Source organism: Felis catus, chromosome D2, assembly GCF_018350175.1.
Source record: "Felis catus isolate Fca126 chromosome D2, F.catus_Fca126_mat1.0, whole genome shotgun sequence".
In the NCBI taxonomy this organism is placed as follows: Eukaryota; Metazoa; Chordata; class Mammalia; order Carnivora; family Felidae; genus Felis; species Felis catus.
The window spans coordinates 32,809,102-32,832,408 of NC_058378.1; the positions used below are offsets into that span (position 1 = coordinate 32,809,102).

At 38.3% G+C, this 23,307-nt stretch overlaps 1 protein-coding gene and 1 non-coding gene across 10 annotated transcripts in view; one reads left to right on the forward strand and one right to left on the reverse strand.

The window, feature by feature from the left end:
- Positions 1–23,307, reverse strand: part of ASCC1 (activating signal cointegrator 1 complex subunit 1) — a 116,850-nt gene that overhangs the window by 26,511 nt on the left and 67,032 nt on the right. For 8 of the 9 annotated variants that reach the window (XM_045040123.1, XM_006937855.5, XM_023240540.2 and 5 more), the window contains exons 8-9: positions 10,838–10,962; positions 5,139–5,224 (exon numbers count right to left, since the gene is read on the reverse strand). In XM_045040123.1, coding sequence (XP_044896058.1) covers positions 5,139–5,224; positions 10,838–10,962 — 211 coding nt within the window. The remainder of the gene's footprint in view (positions 1–5,138; positions 5,225–10,837; positions 10,963–23,307) is intronic. The other variant, XM_019813249.2, reaches the window with a different exon arrangement.
- On the forward strand, positions 10,583–10,689 carry LOC111557155. The gene has a single exon (XR_002737014.2). It is a non-coding gene; the product is annotated as a U6 spliceosomal RNA (small nuclear RNA).

Genomic DNA, 23,307 nt, shown 5'->3' on the forward strand with positions numbered 1-23,307 from the left:
GTATCAATAGTGTATAAGCATAAATAGCTTAGAGAGGAAGTGATGTCTGTTTAGTGATTTTACTTACCTAAATAAAATTAAATTTTCAAGTCACAGAAAAAAAAAAAAAGTCAAGTCACAGAGACAGCAGTTAGTAAAAACACCACCATACTTACGGTGGTAATGAGAGAGAATAACTTTAGGCCACGTTCAGTTTGCTGTTATTTATCCTGATATAATAGTGCAGTGGAACAAGTAGTGATAGACTCTCAAGGAAAGTCTGAAAGAGCAGTTTTGAAGAAAAAAATTCTAAACAGCCATGTGACTAAGAAGTAATTTTCAATCACAGTATATAATATGGCTGAATACTGAGCTGGATAATGAAAGACACAATGTTTTCTTCCTTAGAAATAATAGTTTCTAAATATTAGTCTTTCTTTGTAGTCATTAATATATATAAAATTTAAGGACATTCCTTAAGAACGTTCCATGCCCAGTCTACGGCCATACCACCCTGAACGCGCCCGATCTCGTCTGATCTCGGAAGCTAAGCAGGGTTGGGCCTGGTTAGTACTTGGATGGAAGAACGTTCCATGCCCAATATGGGGCTCGAACTCATAACCCTGAGATTAAGAGTTGCATCATGCTCCACCAACTGAACCAGCCAGGTGCCCCTTGTATCTTTTTTTTTTTTTTAATTTCTACATAGTTCCCAGTCTCACATCTCTTCCCTAGAAAAAAACAAAAATGAATTCAACTTTTCAATAGTCTTGTAATACTTTGAAACAAAGTAATCATTCAAAACAAGAATGTTCACTGAGAGTGTTTAAGAATTTAATTGTGCATTTGTTACCTAAGGAGAAACTAAAGAGTTGGCCAGGGAAGGACATGGGGATATGTTCTACTTTTTGACCTTGTTAGTAGTTACACTGTTCATGATTATTTGTTAAATGTATATGTATGTTTCATTCACTGTTCTATGTATATGTTTTACCAAAAAAAGATAAAATATTTTTAAACAGCTTCCTTAAGTAAATTAAATAAAGCTCTCATTTAAATTTATTTCTTCTAACTGTCCTTTTTTAAAAAGAGGTTAAGGGACAGAGATGGAACAAAAGCAAAAATGAATGGAATATTTGAGTTACTCTCATTTACACCTTTCAAGAAAAGCTTCAATGATGCTAAACAGATTTAAAACATATTTTCAAAAATAAAACCACTTTTCAAGTAAAATATTAAAAACCAATATGGCTATTTTTGAGAGAGAGAGAGAGAGAGAGAGAGAGAATGAACGAACGAACATGGGAAAAGAGAGAATCTTAAGCAGGCTCCATGCCCATCATGGAGCCCTGATGGAGGGCTCGATCTCATGGTCCTGAGATCATGACCTGAGCTGAAATCAAGAGTTGGATGCTTAACCTCCTGAACCAATAGTTACTTTAATGGCACCAATTCCCTCTTTCTCTAAAGATTCCTATATATAAAATGGAAAGGCACAAATTCATCTCCTTTTTACTTGGTTTATATTTTCCAGGATTTTCAAGTGTCTGAAGAAATGGCACTGTGATGATGTCCTTTGATTCTGGACCTATAGAACTTTCTTTCTATTCTTTTCCAAATACTGTGTCAACTGTGCCTTTATTTGTACGGCATCACCTCCTCTACTAAGTACAACCTAGGGCTCTAATATCTCCTCCTCTTCACTGCAGTCAGAAGCTATGCTTTCAAACAGTTAATACTGTACTCCTGTTCAATCTGCTGAGAGCACAGTCTTGGAATAATGATTCTACTGCTTAATGTAGGTTCACAAGCCCCCCAAACAGACTGCCATTAAGACCACTTCTCTCTCTGGGGCTGGCAGTTTCTGACTGTTCCACTTGCGAGGGAGCAGTTATTTCTGGCAGTATAGTAGGTCTTTAGGTCAGCATGATTTCTCCAATTACAAGTTTATCACTGCCTTATAGATAAACAAATAGCATCTTTGTTCCTATCTCTTAGATTAGAAATAGAAACTGTCTGAGGGGACATTACCCTGTGAATTTGGCCTCGGTCATCTTCATGAGTACATGCTCCTTTCAGAGCTATCTGTCCGTCTTCATAAAAACCCATCACAACTACCTATGCTCCTTTTCTAATCTGAAAACCACAGGAGAATGATTCTTTTACTTGTCAGTTCTTTCAAAGTCCTTCTTCAGGTAAAATTCTTATTTTAGTTATGAATAACCCAATACTGGTCTATTACAGCTGCAACAACTCTCAAAAGAGCCGTACAAAAGAAAAATGTGGCTTCTACCTCCAGAAGACATTAAAGACTTTTTTCTTTCTTATTAAGGCACCCAGAACGCATAATATTACACCAGGCCAAAAGGGCCAATTCCCTTCATGGAGGAGAAGAGCAGTTGGCTGTTACTTATTAAATTCTCAGAGCAACGTGTGATGGCTTGCTTTCTCCTTTTGTTTCTCTTTGAATAGTAGATGAAGCTGATTTTTTTCCAAGGCTGCTTCTCACCACCCGCATTCCTGATCCTTGACCTAAGCAGCTGTTAATATGCTACACACATATGCTTGGGCTCCTGAACCACCAATGCAGTTAATCTTTCGGTTTTCTCCACGTCAGTTCCTATCTTGTTAGTGAAATTGAAGTTTTTTTTCTTTCTAAATGTAATCATTTTATCTGATACAAAAACTACATATACAATTCACTGGTTTTTTGGAATCTTTTTTGTCCCCAAAGGTGTCGGGGCCCATGGGTTCTTATGTTCTAATTGAGAAAGGCATGTTCATTTATGGAAATTCCAAAAGGTGGGCTACCATAGCTACTTCTGCGTTTAGGGGTGGGTAATCGTTGGAGGCCACATATTACCTTTATTCTCAAAGAAAAGCGAATTCCTTTGATTGAATATAGGTGAAAGATTATATTTTCTGCAGCTAATGATTAGAAAGTAAAATATTAGTGTATCAAAAGACACTTTGTTCTAACTATCTGTGTTCAAAGGAACTTCTCCATACTCGTAACCCGCCCCCACCATTTTATATTATAATTGCCTATTAACAGTCTGTACCCCTCAAAGACAGGAAGCTCCTGGAAGACAGGGATTGTATCATAATGACTGTTTCATCTGCAGGGCACATGGTCTGGCAGATGGTATACAGCCAATAAGTATTTCTGCTGGTGTTGGTGTTACATTCAATTCAACGTCTAATTCTTAATCAGCCACAGTTTTAGACTAACTGGCATACACCATTGCCCCAACATTTACGAAACAACTTCTAATCAGACATTATTACAGTTCAAACAGATACGCCAAACTGCAAAAACCTAATGATATCTACCTAAACACTGAGCTTCTTTATGGGAGGCAGCAGAGACGATGCTAACTTGTGATTTGAATCTTTTTGCTCTCATTTCAGACTCAGCTACTAACGATCGGTAACCTTTGGCCAGCCACTTTAATTATGTTGGATCTTGTGCCCTTAGAAATTAAAGTGGGAAACTGGATTAAGTAGTCTCCAAGTCCCTAGCTGAGCCCAGCTTTGAGGCTGTGATGAGGCACCAACCAGTTAGGGTACTACTAACATAGCAAGCCCTTGTTAACACTAGAGGGAGCTGCACCCATGCCATCACTGGGGTGGATAGGAAGATTTCAAGGCAAAGCATCTTTAAATTGGAAGATGGACTTTTCAGAATGAGAGGAATTAAGTATTAGGTGAGACACCCATACTGTTCATACAGCCACTGCACAGGCTTTCTGCCATGACCTCCCTCTTGCTGATGTCAAAGTGCCTCACGCTTGACTTTGATCAGCATACCTTCTGAGCTCTAATTCGGATTCCAAAAGAACCAAGACAGCTTGAGTCATTCCTACAGATTTCTTTCCCCATTCAGTCTACTTTTCTTTCTTAATCAAACTAACAACAATGACAAAAAAAGCAAAATAACTAATGCTATTATTGGCAAAGGCCCAGAAAATGAGATAGAGGAAGAAAAAGATTCATATCACACTGAAGATGTGGCCTGGGAAAATCAGTAAATGGCTGCGGAATTCATTAGCAGCTTGCCACTCAAACCAAAGCTACCATAGCTACTTTGAAAACAAGAAAAGTACTCAGAAAGAGGAAAGATATCAAGGAAAGAAGGAATCGACACAGCTCTATAAACTGTAGAAGCCTGAATGCCTGCCTACGAGTGGATGCGGTCATCGCCTTGTTGGGTTCTGTGGTATGAAGTCTGCAGGTGCTGAAGTGAGGTCATGAATTAGAGGTAACTGGATCACATTAGGCATCTGGCAAGAAAAGTGCCAAGTGACCAGATATGGCAATGGAGGATGAGGTGGGGAAGGAAAAAGAAAGAGCATTTTTAAAGCTAAAGTTTTTTCTGAAGTTATATACACAGACTCTCTTCCCAACTCTAAAAACCATCCAATGGCTTTGAAAATGTATGACCTAAACCCCTTACAGAACAAGTGAAATGAAGAATTAAAAACCTCTCCATTGTATCAATTTGTTTGTGTTTGCCCAGAGGCACAATGACATGTTAACCTGATAGAGAGGGTATAAATCATGGATATTACAGAATGTGGTCTGTAGGAGAAAGATAAATGCAATCCTGAAGAACCTTTTTATGGGAATTTCATAGATTACTTTAACACTCAGGAAAGCAAAACCTCAACAGTCAGAGACAGACTGCCTACTTTTCAGACAGAGGCTATTCCTGAGTAAAAACAAATTACAAAACAACTTTAGAGAGCAGTGAGTGAAAAGTCTATTAGAACAAAACAATTCTTTTTCACTTAAAAAATGCAAACTCAGACCTCCAGAGGTAAAATACAAAGTAAAACTCACCACATTAAAATCAACTTATTGCTATGGGTCCAAGTAGTTTAGATACTTGTTTCTTAAATCATCAATTTCAAGTACTCTAATAAGAGACATCACAGCCTCGACAGATTCAAAAAGATTTCCCTTTTCCTTTAGGACATTAGTTTTTTTTTGTTTTGTTTTGTTTTTTTTTTTTTTTTTTTAGCCAGCCTTTCAATCAATGATCCTTATGGGAAGCATGAGAAAAATGTACTTTACTGTTAAAAGGAGAACAACTTGTTTTCCTCTCTTACTTTAGGATACATGCCAAAGAATTTCCAATTCACCTGCTATGTACTGACCTTTAAAATGTTTCGGCCATCAAATGATTCTCTTTCCTTGAAGATGTATTTGCCATCCGCTGTGTAGAGATTGTACCTGCCTTCAGCTGTAAATATTTCAAAGACAATATTAGAAGAGAAGCTTGGGTTATATACGTTTGTTTTCTTTTGGGTTTCTACAGGTATAGCTAGCAAAATGTATTACCTGGAAAGTGGTACAGTGGGAGGGAAAAGCAGCAGGCTGAGTCAAGAGGCCCGGGGTCCAGTCTCAGCTCTGTTATCAACTCCATACACATTTATTCATCCAACACTGTCCAAGCACTCGAGGTAGGTTATGTATGTCATTAGCCATAGTCTTTTTTTTTTAATTGAACTATAGTTGACATCAGTGTTGTATTCGCTTCAGGCGTACAACACAGTGACTCAACAATTCTATACATTACTCAGCGTTCACCGTGGTAAGTCTAGTCACCATGTGCCATATGCCATCTGTCATACAACATTATTACAATATTATTGACTATATTCCTTCCCCATGTTGTACTTTTCATCTCTGTAAATTATTATTTTTTTAATATTTATTTATTTTTGAGAGAGAGAGAGCGCAAGAAGGAGAGGGGCAGAGAGAGAGGAAGACACAGACAAGTATCCAAAACAGGCTCTAGGCTCTGAGCTGTCAGCACAGAGCCCGATGTGGGGCTCAAACCCACAAACCGTGAGATCATGACCTGAGCCGAAGTCGGACGCTTAACAGACTGAGCCACCCAGGTGCCCCTATTTTATAACCAGAAATTTGTACCTCTTAATCCTCTTCACCTATTTTGCCCACCCCACCTCTCATCAAACCCTCTGGCAACCACTGGTTTGTTCTCTATAGTTATTAGTCGGCTTCTGTTTTTTGTTTGTTTTTTAGATTCCACATATAAGTAAAATCATTGTGGCATTTGTCTTTCTCTGTCTGATTTATTTCACTTTGCATAATACCCTCCAGGTCCATGTATGTTGTCACAAATGGCAAGAATTCATTCTTTTTTATGGCTGAGTCATATTCTGTTGTATATGTATATACAAGTACACACACATACACCCCCACATCTTCTTTATCCATTCTAAAAAAAAGATAAGAAATAACAAGTGTTGGCAAGGACATGAGGAAAAGGGAACCCTCATGCACTGTTGGTGGCAATGTAAACTTGGAGCAGAAGGATGGAGGTTCCTTAAAAAATTAAAAATAGAAGTACCAAACAATCCAGTAATTCCACTTTTGGGTATTTACCCAAAGAAAACGAAAACAGTAATTCAAAGATATATACACCCTATATTTACTGCAACGTTATTTACAATAGCCAAGATATGGAAGCAGTTAAAATGTCCATCAATAGATGAATGGATAAAAAAGATGTGGGGTGTGTGTGTGTGTGTGGTTGTGTGTATAAAATGAACCATATTCTTAAGCAAATTATGTCTCTTCTATGGACCTCAGTTCATTTACACAGTTACGGGTTAAGATTAGGTATCTCCAAAGGTTCCTTGAAGTCTAAAAGCCCAAGATTTTGTGTAAGCTGCATGCCTTTTAAAATATGTAAAAAAACAAAAACAAAAAAACCATACAAAAAACTCACACATGAAGTAGTCAAAAGTGCTGGCAACGCTGATTTGGGTTGCAACCAACATGATGTGGGTTGATTTAAGGAAACCCCCCCCTGCAAATGAGGAAGCCCCCTTCAGTTCAAAGGTATCTTTACAGACATTCTACACAGAAATGCAGCAAATCTATGACCTTAGCCTCATGAAAGCTATGCTCTAACTCCTTGTGTTAATTTAGCATGCTTATTCCGAAGGACATCCTTGAAATATGGCAGGAAAGAGGATTTCAAAGGAAAGGGATGACAGGTAAGAAAGAGTGAAACGCCTGATTCCTATCCCCTTTTCAGGTAAAAATTCATCATACAGAAGAATCCAAGGTACAGAAAATTCAAAGCATCCTTAAGAATTATTTAACCCTCGGAATATTTTCTAAGATATTTACCCTTTCCTGCCTACCAACAGACACTCAAAAGTATTTGTATTGCCACTTTTGAATATGCTCTTTTATTGTATACAGCTATGGAAACTACCAAGTCAGAACTGGTAAAACACGTCCAGAGCGCTAACTCCACGTGCATAATATAAGTTAGCTAGCCCACTGGAATTACACACTGGTAACTTCTAACGACAAAGTATTCACTTAACCAAAGATCAATGACAGGTTCAAAATCTGTAAGTAGCACTAGCCATCAGGGAAATGTAAATCAAAACTAAAATGAGATACCACCTCCCATCAAAAATGACAGCAATAATCAAAAAGATAGATAGTAACAAGTGTCAGCAAAGAAGGAGAGAAACTGGAACCTTCACACTGCTGGTAGGAATGTAAAATGGTGCAGACACTTTCGAAAACAGTCTGGCAGCTCCTCAAAAAGTTAAACACTGGTTTACCATATGACCCGAAATTTCACTCTTAAGTATATACCCAAAAGAAGTGAAAATATATGCCCACACAAAAACTTGTATGAAAATGTTCACAGCGGCATTAATCCTAATAGTCAAAAAGAAGAAACAATATAAATGTCCGTCAACCGAGAAATGGATAAATAAGATGTGGTACATCCATATAGTGGATGATTATTTGGCAATAAAAAGGGAATGAGGCATGATACATGTTATCAAATGGATGAATCCTGTATGCATTATGCTAAGTGAAAGAAGTCAGTCACAAAGGATCATATATTGCATGATTCTATTTATACAAAATATCCAGAGAAAAGGCAAATTTATAGGACAGAAAGTGACTGATGGTGTGTAGGACTGCAAGGTTAAGGAGTCACACCACCAGTGGGGTTTCATTTTGGAGTGATGAAAAGTGTTCTAAAATTGATCGTGGTAATGGCTGCGTAACTCTGACTATACTAAAAATCACTGGATTATATGCTTTCAATGAGTGAATCATACGGTATGTGAATTTATCTCAATGAAAGTGTTATATTCAAACTATCTCTAACTAAGAAAGGATAACTATTCCGTGAACACAGAACATTTTCTTACATGAAGCTCTGGTGCTAACTGAATATAAATCTGGATCCACACAATTTAGAAGATACAGGTTCCTGCATAATTCAACTCTTACATGTCAAAAGGTTAGTTAATAATGGAGCATGGTAAGAGCTCCAAAGAAAGATTTAAGGACTAGGACATTTGCAGAACGTACTACTGATGGTATTAAATGTCTCATAAAATACCGTCTGTACCTGCACAGTCCAAATCAGTAGCCACCAGCCATATGTGATTAATTTAATTAATTAAAAGGAATTAAAATGAAAAGTTGACTTTCTCGGTCTCACTAGCCACCTCCAAGTGCTCAATAACTACATGTGGATGGTGGCTACCATACTGGACATTATAGATACAGAATACTTCTATCATCATAGGAAGTACTATTGGGTGGTGCTGGATACAATGTATCTTCTGAACCAACGAATCTATTGTATACTCTACAGCTCTAAAATTCTGTCTTTACATAGTGATGTTAAGATGTACATCCCATCAGACGATCTAACTGTGTTTCCAAACTTAAAACTGACCGAGAAGAAAATAAATATCAAAAACTCCTTTAAATGTTTGCTCTGGACAAGGTACATACATTTATAAATATGAAGTATTCCAGAAATTTTTTTCCTGAAATTCTACATATTCTTCGGCAATACTACTATCCAAATGAAAGAAACGCATTCCATCAGAACAAGAGCAAGCATAGAGCTTTGGATTCTATGAACTACCCAAATAAGAGTCTATAGGCTTTGACTGAGTCATTTGAGCCATTTTTGATCTGTGTTCCCAAAGGTAAAATAGTGATGTATTTAGAAAAACCTTAAATAAAATAGGATCTAACATCACAAAACGCTAGAACTGAAAATTAGCCAGCTACATATCTCTTAGTCCTACAATGGCTCTAACCAAATGGGTTTAATATTAAATGACTTCCACTTGGGATCTTTGGTATATATCTGAGATAAAGAAAAGATGCACAGGTGACCTTGAACAATGGGGATAAGGGACAACAACCCCCATGCTGTTGAAAATTCATGTGTAACTCTTGACTCCCCTAAAACTAAATTACTATTGTTGACTAAAAGCCTTACTGATAATATAACCAATTAATACATATTTTGTATATTATATGTATTATATACTGTATTCTTATAATAAAGAAAAAAGAAAATATTAAGAAAATCATAAGGAACAGGAAATACATTTATAGTATATACTGTATTTATAGAAAGAATTCCGTGTGTAAGTGAGACCCACACAGTTTAAACCATGTTGTTCAAGGATCAACTGTACTTTGACAAAAAATGGGACACACAAACTGTCCTAAAGTATAAATCTACAAATAGTTTATGGGGTCAAGTCCTGATGGAGATCTCCTCTTCCAACCTAGACTTTCTAAAACCAAGGTCAGGGTCCTAAGCAAAGGAAATAAAACCCATTTCAAATACTTGAATTTGTGGCTCCTGATCAGATAGATGCTGAATGTGCTAGAAAAGCTTTCACTTGCTGGGGAGAGGCAATGGGAAGAAAAGAAGAATCCTTTTTAAATGTAGATTACTGTCCCAAATCAAGGGTTAAAACAAGGCATTTTTATACAAAGGCTTAGAATCCATTTAGATGGATTCTATGCCTTTATACAAAGGCTTAGAATCCATTTTAGAGTAATAAAAAATTATTACTCTAATTCAAGGTTCCTCAACTGTGGTGATACTGACATTTCTAGATACTTCTTTATTGAGGTAGGTTGTCCTGTACACTGTAGGGAGTTAAGCAGCATCCCTGGCCTCTACTCACTAGATGCCAGTAGCAAAGCACCCTCAACTCCTTAAATGTGACAACCAAAAACGTCTCCAGACAATCCTAAATGTCCTCAAGGGGGGCAAAATTGCCCCTATTTGAGAACCACTGGTCTAACCTTTACTTTTACTAGCTAATCTTTCTTCCTTCTTTCTTCTTTTCAAAAAAAGTCACCAAATATTGCATGGGACACACTTATACTTTTATTTATTTTTATTTTTTTAAAGTCCCCTCATTTATTTGAAGGGGCAGAGGGACAGAGAGAGAGAGAATCCCAAGCAGGGTCCGCACAGTCAGCACGGAGCCCAACACGGGGCTCAACCCCAACGAAGATCATGACCCAAGCCAAACTCGAGAGTTGGACACTTAACCAACTGAGACACCCAGGCACCTCTGGGACACACTTATATTAAAATAATTATTCACTGTTTACCTAAATTCACCTGGACATCCTGTATTTCTATTTGCTAAATCTGGCAATGCTATGGGCAACAGAAATCAAAGATCTAGAATGTCATGGTCCCATGCTAGATATGTCTCTGCCCACTTCCACTGTGCTCATCAAAACAAGTCAAAGGTTTGTGCTCGCTTTGGCAGCACATACACTAAACTTGGAACGACACAGAGAAGATGAGCACGGCCCCTGCGCAAGGGTGATGCGCAGATTCGTGAAGCTTCCATATTAAAACAACAAAACAAAAAAACGAAAAAAACAACTCAAAGGTTCAAAAAAAGATATACCAGAGGCTCTTTGATAGCCCGTTTTGTTTGAACCCCAGGGATATCATAAGGCCTTACTGATCACAAACTATGCTATAGTTCTATGTGGGACTTACCATTGGGGTCCTTCCTGAATAGAGTGTTCATGACTGTAGCATGGAGTTTCACACTATTCCACTCTTTCACTATTAGTCCAGATGCCTGAAAACGTTCCAGCACTCGATCGACTAATTCTTGCAGCCTGGAGCAATTGAAGACAGAAGTATAAAAATCTTAGTAAAGTCCTAAATCCCTGATTACTGATTGAACATTTACAGAGTATCTGCTCTGGGCCAATCACTGTACAAGACCGTGCGTAAGAGGAGGGAGAGAAAAGGCACGTGGTGCTCACAGCCTTATGGAGCAGATGGAGATGGAAACCAATAACTGTAATATATCTTGGTGAGCGTTAAGGGAGGGATCAACCGTACATGGAGAGGGCCAGGTTTTCACAGGAGGTTTAAACATGACTTTGAAGCTTAGCATCTTGGGACAGGGCTCAAGAAGCCAGGCTCAACAGAGACATGCCTAAAAGGAAGCGCCTTATTGCTTCATCCCGTCACAGAACCTAAAGCTACCAGGTGGGCAATATGTTTCTGCCAGGATCAAAGGAGGTCTTAAGACATTTGCTCACTGGGAAAGAGCACGCGCTGTGAAGATCCCCGTAGCCTTGGACACTATCTCAGTGTTTCACTGAGGCTGAAGCATAGTACCCATAAAGACAGCTATAGGAAAATCCATGGGCTGCGTGACCATTCCTCATGTGGACTCCAGGTAGCTCTAAGCAGTAAGGGTTCTGCAGTGGTTGTGTTCTATTTCGGCAACGGCCATTCACTCTAGCACCTCCACCAGAAACAATGCTTGCACAGAAGTTTTCATTCTATGCAGGTGTTTTGCTCAACAGCTTGAAGAACTTCCTTTAACACTTCTCGTAAGGCTATTCTAGTGGTGATGAACTCTTCGGCTTTTGTCTGTCTGGAAAACTCTTTTCTCTCTCCTTCAGTTCTGAAGAACAGCTTTGCTGGTTGTGCCGACAAGAGGGGTCAGCATCCCAGCAAGTGTGTGGTGAGCAGGCCTCAGAAGCAGCCATCTTCTGTGACCACCCACTCATCTGATGGTAAAATGCAGCCTGTGGTTTCTACATCATGTGCCAAAATGTCCACTGTGAGACTGAGGCAGCTGTCACTGGATATGTGCCGAGTCCATATCAAATGACAGAGCAGTGCACCTGGTGGCAAGTGCAGGGAGCAGCCTGCACCTTCAACCCTTCCTTAGCCACCTCTGAGATTAGTGCTGATCCTGACATCCCTGGCCCAAAATAATCTCCCATTAGTCACTAGCATACCAATGAACAATAGACTTCACATTTTTTGTATTTCACATTTTTAGATGTGCTGGTAAGAGTCTTTTGGGTCAAACATCACCTCTTTTCCTGGATACAAGTAGGCCTGAGAAACTTAGAGAGTTTGGGAATCTTCCATTGCTTCTTGGGCCATGGCCCAAGTGTAATGGCCCACAGTGTAAGCACTGTGGCCAGTGAGCAGAGCTAGACAGGTTTGCTTTATGTGAGATATGGGCCAAACCCACCTGTGTGGCCCATTTTGTGGCCCATCTTGCCTCAGGCAGAATACTCTGGCTACAGCAACTCAGTTGCTTGAGGTCTGTCTCCAAGTGGACAGCAGCCTCTAGTACCCCTACCCTCCAGTGACCTTTCACTCGTTTAGACGTGGGCAAAACAACTCTTTTTGCTTGCAGGGCATACACTGCAGCAAGAGGAAGCTACGTCCCCCAGAAACTGACTCGGGAACACAAACAATTATCTTCCCTTTCATGGTTTGCAGGTTCCAAAGTTCCGAATGAATCTTCTTAAAATTCTAAGTTCTTTATCTTGTGGGTTTTTTTTTAATGAAATACTATCCATGAACCAAAAAATATTTGTAAATGAGTAAACCATAGTTAACATTATTTATAATAATAATAATAATAATAATAAATTACAATCATAAATACTCATGTCCCCTCCACCAAACTTCAGAACTAGAACACAGGGCTGGCACTAGGGTGAAGCAAGTGAGGAAATTACTTTGGGCACAAAATTTAAGAGGGTGCCAAAAAATGCAGTAACCTAAATAAATCATACAGTTTATTTTTTTATTAATTTATTTTAAAAATATTATTTAAAAATATTATTATATTTATTATAATATAATGTATAACATAATTAATAAATTATAATATAATATATAATATAATATATAATATATATTATATATTATATAATATATATTATTATATATATTATAATATATTATAACATAATATATATTATATATTATATATTATATATATTATATATATTATATATTATATATAATTAATATAATATATAATATATAATAATATATATTAATTATATAATTGAATATATATAATTGAATATATATAATTGAATATATATAATTGAATATACAAAATTGAATATAATTATATATTATATATTATATTATATATTTATTATATATATTATATTTAAAAATATTATTATTTTTATTTATTTATTATTTATTATTTTGAGAGAGAGAGAGCGAGCACATGTGTGCAAGAGTGGGGGAGGTGCAGAGAGAGAAGGAGAAAGAGAGAATCCCAAGCAGGCTCCACGCTGTCAGCGCAGAGCCCAATGTGGGACTCGAACTCAAGAACCACGAGGTGATGACCTGAACAGAAATTAAGAGTTGGACACTTAACTGACCAAGCCACCCAGGTGCACCCATGTGTTTTTTTTTTTTTTAAAGATTTTATTTTATTTTGGAGAGAGAGTGTCAACATGTGAGTGGGGGAGGGGCAGGGAGAGAGAGAATCCCAAGCAGGCTCCACGCCCCAGCGCAAAGCCCAACATGAGGCTTAATCTCATGACTGTGAGACCATGACCTGAGCTGAAATCAAGAGTTGGATGCTTAACCTACTGAGTAACACAGGTGCCCCAATAAATCATGTTTTAATGCAGTATTTTTAAAAATCAAAATTAATGAAAAAAAAATCCATGATGAACAGAGTCTCAAAATTTTGAATGAAGTTGGGGCCAGTACTGCCGAGTCCTCCCTTTGCATCAGGATCCAGTGTGGCTGGCATGGGGTAGAACGTTACACAACACACCGGTCGCTCAGGATGCTCCAGGCTCTGGAGACCCTAGGGACCCCCTGCTGCCCCATGACCTCAGCACTCCTCAACATGCACATTTTCTTACCAGGCTTTCTCCACTGAGCGGCTTGGCAACTGCCACCTCTGTGCCTCTGTTCCCTGGGCTACAGTTTCCACCTAAGCAGATCCTTCCAGGCCCAACTAAATCCCACTCTTCCATGAAGCCTTTCTAACCACCCTAACATCCCCACTCCCCTGTATCTGTGAGCAATGACTCTGCCCTTCTCTGAAATGCTGCTTCACTTACGTGTGCTTTCCTTAGCATTCTCAGTGACAGTCCCTTGCTATTTCAAGTCTGTCTGTCCTGTTCCTCTACTAGATTATATGCTCAAGAGCATGTTGTATTTGTTTTGTATCTTCCAGTGCACCATTATACTTGGCTTTCAGTAACTACTGGCTGTGATTGGTTAACTGATGGATGTGACTGATTAAAAAGTGAGAAGTGAATGTAAAAAATAAAATAAATGAGGTCTTGCAGTATCGCTGAAGATTTGCAGATAAAACCAGTGAAGGAAGGACACTTCAAGCAGAAGAAACAGCATGTGCAAAGATGCCAAGGCATGCACGATCACATCTTATTTGGAAAACTGATTACTGAATATAGCTATAGCAGAGAATGAGGGAAAAAGAACAGTGGAGATGAGCTTGATATAAAGTAGTGGTTGGACCATCAGAAGCCACGGAGATTTAAAAAAGAGAACGATGTGGTCAGATGTCCATTTCTGAAAGCTGACTCTAGCAGAGTAGAAAACACTTTAGAAGGAGAACAGACCAGAGGTACAGAAGTCAACTAGAGTGGTAGTATCAAGCACTATTCTAAGCACTTGAGATCTGTTAACACGTTGAATCCTCACAATGAATTATTATCCCCATTTTACCAATGAGGAAACTGAGGCACAGACAAGTTATAAAACTTGACCAAAATCATATTAACTAATTGGTGGCAGACCCCAAATCAGAATCCATGCCGTGTGGCTTCCGAGTACGTGCCTTAAGGACTGCACTATAAAGGGGGAAAGGATGAAAACAACTTTGTCCCCACATTCCTAAAGGGAAAATAAAAATCTATTCACGCTGCACAGAACTCTAATTTTACAGTTAGCCGATTCAATTAATTGTGCATGTGGATCTCCAAGCAAAGACCTACATTATTTTGGGTCTAAAGTTTCTGATTAACTAACACCATGACAGAACAATAAGGTTTTGAAATACTTCTGAACGCTACAACATAACTTAAGTCTGAATATAACCAAGGACTTCAAAATCTACCTCAATTACAAATCACAGCAGAATGATGTCCTTCTTTTCTCTCCCCTCTATTAAAGAAAAAGAAGTGAATAGGGAGTTCAACTAGACAAAAACAGGGAGCAAGAAATATTAGAGAAAGGAAATTAAACAGACTAAATGAAAGAAACCAATTTCCAGCTCTGTCTTTCTGGAAAATTAAGATTTCTGTCCAATTCAAGACTTATTAGGACTTTGAAGGAACTGAAGTCCTTTAAAAAGTTCTAGTCTAACCTCTCATTTTATGCAAGAGGAGTAAAAGCACAGACAGACTGAGCTGCTCCCAGTCAGGACAGAGACCAGAATCCAAGTCGGTTCTGCTGTTATCAATTCACTGTGCATTCCACAAAGGCTGGCTCTTTATCTTATCCCCTGTTTCACCCTGGAACCTAAATTAATGCCTAATTGACACATAATCAGTTCTCAGTCAAGAGCTGTTGCACGCACACACGATTCACAGATGACAAATATTCTGGAGTTCTATTAAAAGAACTTAAGGGTACTTGGGTACAGTCACTAAATTTCAGGTTGATGTCATACATACCGCGTTGGACAATATGTCCATATATTTCTAAAAGTATAGCCTCCTGATTCTTTCTTCATTGATCCTTTCCTGGTTGACTATGAATGAGTCACAGAGCTGCTCTATGCCTTTCTTCCTCATAACAGAATTAAAAATAATATAGGGTTGCTATGTGAAAAATGATGTATTATTCTTAAGCAGCTTTATCATTTAGACAGTGCTTTGAATTTGAAAACAGAAGCCAGTTATTAATGCCTTAAATCTAAGCTCTTAGTTTAAAAGGCCTGTAAGCGCTCCAGAGCTCAAGCATTCCAGAGGCATCTTTACAGATATGTATTTGTATTGCAGGAAGATCACTGACTTCCTAGAAAGTACAAATTCCAGGCTTTTGTTTGGGATTTTTTTTCCAGTTTAATTCAGTCCCATACAGTTAGTATTTCCTGAGAGATTACTGCATACAGGCATTATGCTGGTCTCTACGAAAAAGAAGAACCACACGAGGGGCGCCTGGGTGGCTCAGGTGGTTAAGCATCCAACTCTAGATGTCAGCTCAGGTCATGATCTCATGGTTAATGAGTCTGGGCCCTGTGTGGGGCTCTGCGCTGATGGTGCAGAGCCTGCTTGGGATTCTCTCTGCCCCTCTCTTTCTCTCACTCTTTTTCAAAATAAATAAATAAATGAACCTTAAAAAGAAGACTAAGCAAACAGCCCTTTGTACTAAGGAGCTTACAATCTACTGAGGTAACTATAAAGAAGACTCTGATAATGACACAAGCAAGACAAGGTGCTTCAGGTAATTTAAACGTGGAAGAGAGTATAGCTGCTTTGGGAACAGAACAGGCTGTTAGGAGGATGGGCTCAGGACAAGAAGCTAACTGTACTCAATTCATCTTGTGTATCTGCTGAATGAGTGAACGACTTAGGTGAGTAACATTCACTAAACATCTATGAACCTGAATTTTAAAAGTCACTGGATATACAGTGCTGAATAAGAGTACTCCCTGCCATGAAGAATCTTATAGTCTATTTAAGAAAAGGAAAAAAAAAGATAGCAAAAAGGAAAAAGATGAGGAGTAACATGAGAGAAGTTTTAGTCACAAGACATAACACTAACAAAGACCCAAAGAATCATCAATAAGCAGTGAAGTTGGCTAGGGCTGGGGGTAAGTAAGTGCAAAGCAGTGGAAGATCAAGTTGAAATATTAAGTTGGTTTCCTACTGGAAGATCTTGAATGCTAGACTGAGGAATATTAATTAATTCAAAAGGTATGTGGGACACCTGGGTGGCTCAGTCAGTTGAGCGTCGGACTTCGGCTCAGGTCATCATCTCGCAGTTTGTGGGTAAGAGCCCCATATCAGGCTCTGTGCTGACAGTTCGGAGCCTGGAGCCTGCTTTGGATTCTGTGTCTTCCTACCTCTCTCAAAAATGAATAAACGTTAAAAAAAAAAAAAGAGAGAGAGATGAAATGATGGTAGATGTTTTCTTTCTCTCTCTCTTTTTTAAGGTTCTTATTTAAATACCAGTTAGTTAGCATACAGCGTAATATTAGTTCCAGGTGTAAAATATAGTGATTCAATGCTTCCATACGTCACCCAGTGCTCATCACTGCAAATGTGTTTTACTTCCCATCACCTATTTTACCCATTCCCACCACACAACTCCCCTCTGGTAACCATCACTTTGTTCTCCATAGGTAAGAGTCTGTTTCTTGGTTTGCCTCTATTTTTCCCCTTTGTTCATTTGTCTTGTTTCTTAAATTCCACCTGAGTGGAATCATATGGTATTTGTCTTCCTCTGACTTATTTCACTTACCATAATACTTACTCTCTAGCTCCATCCATGTCACTGCAAATGGCAAGATTTCATTCTTTTTGGCAGCTGAATATTATTCCATTGTGTGTATGTCTGTATGTATGTGTACACACATACATCTCTATCCATTCATCAATCAGTGGATACCTGGGCTGTTTCCATAATTTGGCTATTGTTGACGATGCTGAAACATCAGGGTACATGTATCCCTTTGAATTAGTATTTTTGTATTATTTGGGAAAATACCTATCAATGCAATTTCTGGGTTGTAGGGTAGTTCTATTTTTAACTTTTTGAGGAACCTCCACACTGTTTTCCAGAGTGGTTGCACCAGTTTGCATTCCCACCAACACGGCAGGAGGGTTCCCCTGTCTCCATATCCTCAACACTTGTTGTTTTTGTGTTGTTGAGTTTAGCCATTTTGACAGGTGTGAAGTGAGATCTCATTATAGTTTTGGTTTGAATTTCTGATGGGAAATTTCTAAGCAAATAACTCGTATGGCATATAGGTTATGCCTTAGGACAAATGCAGTTTTATTTCATGGGATCTACAGGCACTGACATAAAAGTAATTTCTAGGTTACGTGTTATGAGAAGAATGAACTGTCAACCCACGTGTGTAATGTGGTCCTGTCTGTGTAAAACAATATGCATAGTACATGATGCCTCTCAGCATTATTTGTCCTGTGTACCGTCTACCGGGTGGGACGGTCAGGGCAGGGGGTAAGGGAGCCAGTTAATTTTCACTTTACCCATCTGTAAGCCTTTACATTCATAAGAGAAAACAATGTAAAGAGAAGAAGCTTGGCTGTGAAAGGAAGATGGCAAGCCAAAAGATATGCCAGGCTGCACAGCTGTGGATTTTAACTCTTAACTGCACACAAACATACACTTGTCTCATCTTCTTTTCACCAAACTTCTCAAAAGAGCAGTCTGTGTCCAAGACCTCTGTCTTCTTTTTTTAATTTTTCATTTATTTTTGAGAGACAGAATAAGAGTGGGGGAGGGGCAGAGAGAGAGAGGGAGACACAGAATCTGAAGGAGGGTCCAGGCTCTGAGCTATAAGCACGGAGCCCGACGTGGGGCTCAAACTCATGAACCGCGAGATCATGACCTGAGCTGAAGTTGGGTGCTTAACCTAACCGAGCCACCCAGGCGCCCCTGTCTCCAATTGTTCTTAATCCCCTTTTCTGCCCCAGCATGAACACGAGCTTCACAGTCAGAGCCAGGTCAAATTATAATTCTACCACTTACAAATACACACTAATTACTGCTGACCCTAACCTGACCAAGTAAAGGTGGACAGGTAGAACACTTGCCTGTTATAGCCACATTATTGAAAAGGAAAATCAGATAAGCTAAAGGGAAAAAAAATCACTTGCCATCTGGAAGGAACCACTGATAAGATTTTTATGTATTGAGATTAAGGGATTTATTTCTCTCTTGCTCTCTCTTCCACTTCTGAGGGGGAGAAAAGTAAACGTGTATTTATAAATTGTTTTGTAAACTGTTTTCATCACATAATACTCTATATAGTGAATATCTGCCATTTTTCCAAGACACAATTTTTAGTCGATCCCTCGTATTCTCTATTCTACAGTGTTCTATAGTTTATTTCCCACTCTTCTGTTTGTGATATTTACATTGCTTCCAGTATATACTATTACAGGCAATACTGTAATAGATCTATCTCCCACATACAGTGAACTGTCCACATATGTGATTAATTCCACCAGAAAAATTCCCATAGGGAGAATTAGCAAGTCCAAGGAGTATAAAATAAAACTCTTGGTATAAAGTGCCAGCTTGCTTTCTGAAAAGCTTTTCCTAATTTATACCTTTAGCAGCAGTGGACTTCTCATGTCATTTATCAAACATCTACTTAGTTTTCTTCTATTTTTTAAAATTTGTGTTTTCTTTTAATAGTTTAGTGCTTAGGTAGATTTCAGGTCCTTAAAATAAGGGTCATTTTACCCATTTTTGTATCTCTTATGGTGCCTAAAACAGTGTCTAAACAGTGTCTAGAACTAACAATTTGTTAGTACTGAACTACTTATTTTGGGGTATTTATCTTTTGTCCAACCACTTATTACACTGATTAGCACTTTTACTGTTTCCTTATCAATTTTAGAGCTTTTTTTTAGTAGACTATAATGTTATCCTCAGTGGCAATTTTTGTCTTCATCTGTCTTCTGTTTTATAGCTTAGATTTAGCATGAACTTTCCGAACAATGTGTTTAAGAGTGATGGTGGTTACATCGTGCTTTATTTCTGAATATAATGGCAATAACAAACCCAGTAAATTACCATTCAGTAGGATTGTTGGTTTCTGCTTTAAAATTGTTATTTATCACATTAGGCAATATCTTTCTGTTTTCTGAAAGTTTTTAATGAAAAAAAAAACAGGCTGAATTTCATCAGCAGGCTTTTAGGCATGTATTTAGACATTTTTAAATTTGATCTATTGAGTTGGATGTTATTGGATTTTCTGGTCTTACTTCATCTTTGTGTTCCTGAGACAAACCAGCTTAGTCATAATGGATCCTATTCATCGGACTCCTACACACCACCTTCAGAAAACTGCCAAATCCAGCAGATTTTACTCTTCTTGCATCCACGTACCAATTCTCATAGCTCTGTTCTAGTTCAGGCCTTGTTTCTCACCTGCATTCCTGTAATGACTTTTAACTACTTCCCCCTCCTGCTCCTGGCTCTTCATTTCAATTACATATGTAGTCTGTAATTTCATTAAGTTTATATAGAACATTTGGGGAGAACTGACATCTTTATGAAATTAAGTCTATCAATGAACATGAGCAATCTCTCATGTATATATAATGTAATTGATAAGTTACAATTATACTGTAACTTACAATTATTGAGTATAATTTATAATTTTCTGCAAAAAGGTCTTACACATACTTTATTATAGTTATTTCCTCAGTACCTATGAGTTTTGTTGCTACCATAAATGGATGGTGTCTTCTTATTTATTTTTCATTTCCTCATTGTTACTGCTCTAACCTGGCTACCTACTTTCATCTCTAGCCTAGATTGCAGTATGACCTGATTTCCCCACTTGCATTCTTTCCCCCTCTAATCCATTCTCCCACACATGACCTTTTTAAAAATATCATGTCATTATATTGCTTAAAACCTTTTGGTCCACCTAGGGAAAAAAAATACCAATTCTTTACCAACTGTCTAAACCTTGTGTAATCTGGTCTCTCTGCCTCTCTGGCCTCATTTCCCTTGTTTATCTTCCTGGTCTTCTTTAAGTGCTGAAACACACTAGGCTCTTTCTCAAGGTCTTTGCACTTGCTCTTCTCTCTGCCTCATACACTCTTACCACAATTCCTTTGTATCCTTTAAGTCTGAACTCAAATGTCAATTCCTTACAGATGCCTTCCCTGGCCACTGCATCTAAAAGTAGGTCCCCCTATGTTATTCTTCTTATCCTCCTGTTTGTTTCTTTTGTAGAATCTATTATAATTTATAATTATTCTATTTACTGTTTTGGTCTGTTTCCTCTTTAGGCAGCTACACCCGGATCTGGAGGATCCAAGAGGGCCCCACTCACATGACTGGAGCCTTGGTGCCGGCTGTCAACTGGGGACACCTAAATTCTTTTCCTTGAGGTCTTTTTTTCCAGCCAGAGAGTTTGGACTTCCCTAAATAGCAACCAAGTCCTAAGAGGTTAACTTTGAAAACAAAAGAGCTGCAAAATCTCTTAAGGCCCAGCAATGACAGATTTGCAAATCATTCCTGTCCCATTCCATTAGTCAAAGCAAGTCACAGGGCTGGGTATCTTTCATAAATGACATTTTCTGTTTGTTGCTCCTATACAGAACTATACTAATTTTATAGCTAATCACTTTGTTAAACTCTCTTCTTATTTCTAGTAACTTGGTCATTGTAGATAATAACCTTGCTGTATTTCTGGTCAGAAAATGTGATTTGTAAGATACCAACTCACTGAAATGTATTAAGCCTTACTTTACAGTCTACTGTGTGATCAATTTTTTTCAGCTGTTACGTATACCTGAAAAGAATATGAATTATCTAATTGCTGGGTGTATAATTCCAGAAATGACTTATTGCATTAAACTTGCTCATTGTTTTTATATTTGCTTACTTTTTAATTTACATCCAAGTTAGTTAGCATATAGTGCTATAATGATTTCAGGAGGAGATTCCAGTAATTCATCCCCTATGTATAACACCCAGTACTCATCCCAACAAGTGTCCTCCCTAATGCCCCTTACCCATTTAGCCCATCCCCCTACCCACAACCCCTCCAGCAACCCTCAGTTTGTTCTCTGTATTTAAGAGTCTCTTATGTTTTGTCCCCCTCCTTGTTTTTATATTATTTTTGCTTCCCTTCCCTTATGTTTATCTGTTTTGTCTCTTCAAGTCCTCATGAGTGAAGTCGTATGATTTTTGTCTTTCTCTTAATTTCACTTACCATAATACCCTCGAGTTCCATCCATGTAGTTGCAAATAGCAAGATTTCATTCTTTTTGATTGCTGAGTAATACTCCATTCTATATATATACCACATCTTTATCCATTCATCCATTGATAGACATTTGGGCTCTTTCCATACTTTGGCTATTGTTGATAGCACTGCTATAAACATTGGGGTGCATGTGCCCCTTCGAAACAGCACACCTGTATCCCTTGGATAAATACCTAGTAGAGCAATTGCTGGGTTGTAGGGTAGTTCTATTTTTAATTTTTTGAGGAATCTCCATACTGTTTTCCAGAGTGGCTGCACCAGTCTGCATTCACACCAGCAGTGCAAAAGAGATCCCTTTTGTCTGCATCCTTGCCAACATCTGTTGTTGCCTGAGTTGTTAATGTTAGCCATTCTGACTGGTGTGAGGTGGTATCTTATTGTGGTTTTGATTTGTATTTCCCTGATGATGAGTGATGTTGAGCATTTCTTCATGCGTCTGTTAGCCTTCTTCTTTGGACAAGTGTCTATTCATGTCTTTTGCCCATTTCTTCAATGGATTACTTGTTTTTTTGGGTATTGAGTTTGATAAGTTCTTTACAGATTTTCGATTCTAACCCTTTATTTTATAGGTCATTTGCAAATATCTTCTCCCATTCCATCAGTTGTCTTTTAGTTTTGCTGATTGTTTCCTTCTCTGTGCAGAAGTTTTTATTGTGACAAGGTCCTAATAGTCCATTTTTGCTTTTGTTTCTTTTGCCTCCGGAGATGTGTTGAATAAGAAACTGCTGCGGCCAAGGTCAAAGAGGTTTTTGCCTGCTTTCTCCTCGAGGATTTTGATGGCTTCCTGTCTTTTGTTTAGGTCTTTCATCCATTTTGAGTTTATTTTTGTGTCTGGTGCAAGAAAATGGTCCAAGTTCATTTTTCTGTATGTTGCTGCCCAGTTTTCCCAGTACCATTTGCTAAAGAGACTGTCTTTATTCCATTGGATATTCTTTCTTGCTTTGTCCAAGATTAGTTCACCATACGTTTGTGAGTCCATTTCTAGGTCTTCTACTCTGTTCCATCGATCTGGGTGTCCGTTTTTGTGCCATCGTTGTTTTTTTTAAACTTGTTAATTGTTAAAATCTTCTGTGTCGGGGGCCTGGGTTAAGCTGTCAGTTGGTTAAGTGACCAACTCTTGATTTCAGCTCAGGTCGTGATCTCACAGTTATGAGTGAGCCTCTCATTGAGCCCTGTGGGAGTCTCTCTCTCTCTCTCTCTCTCTCTCTCT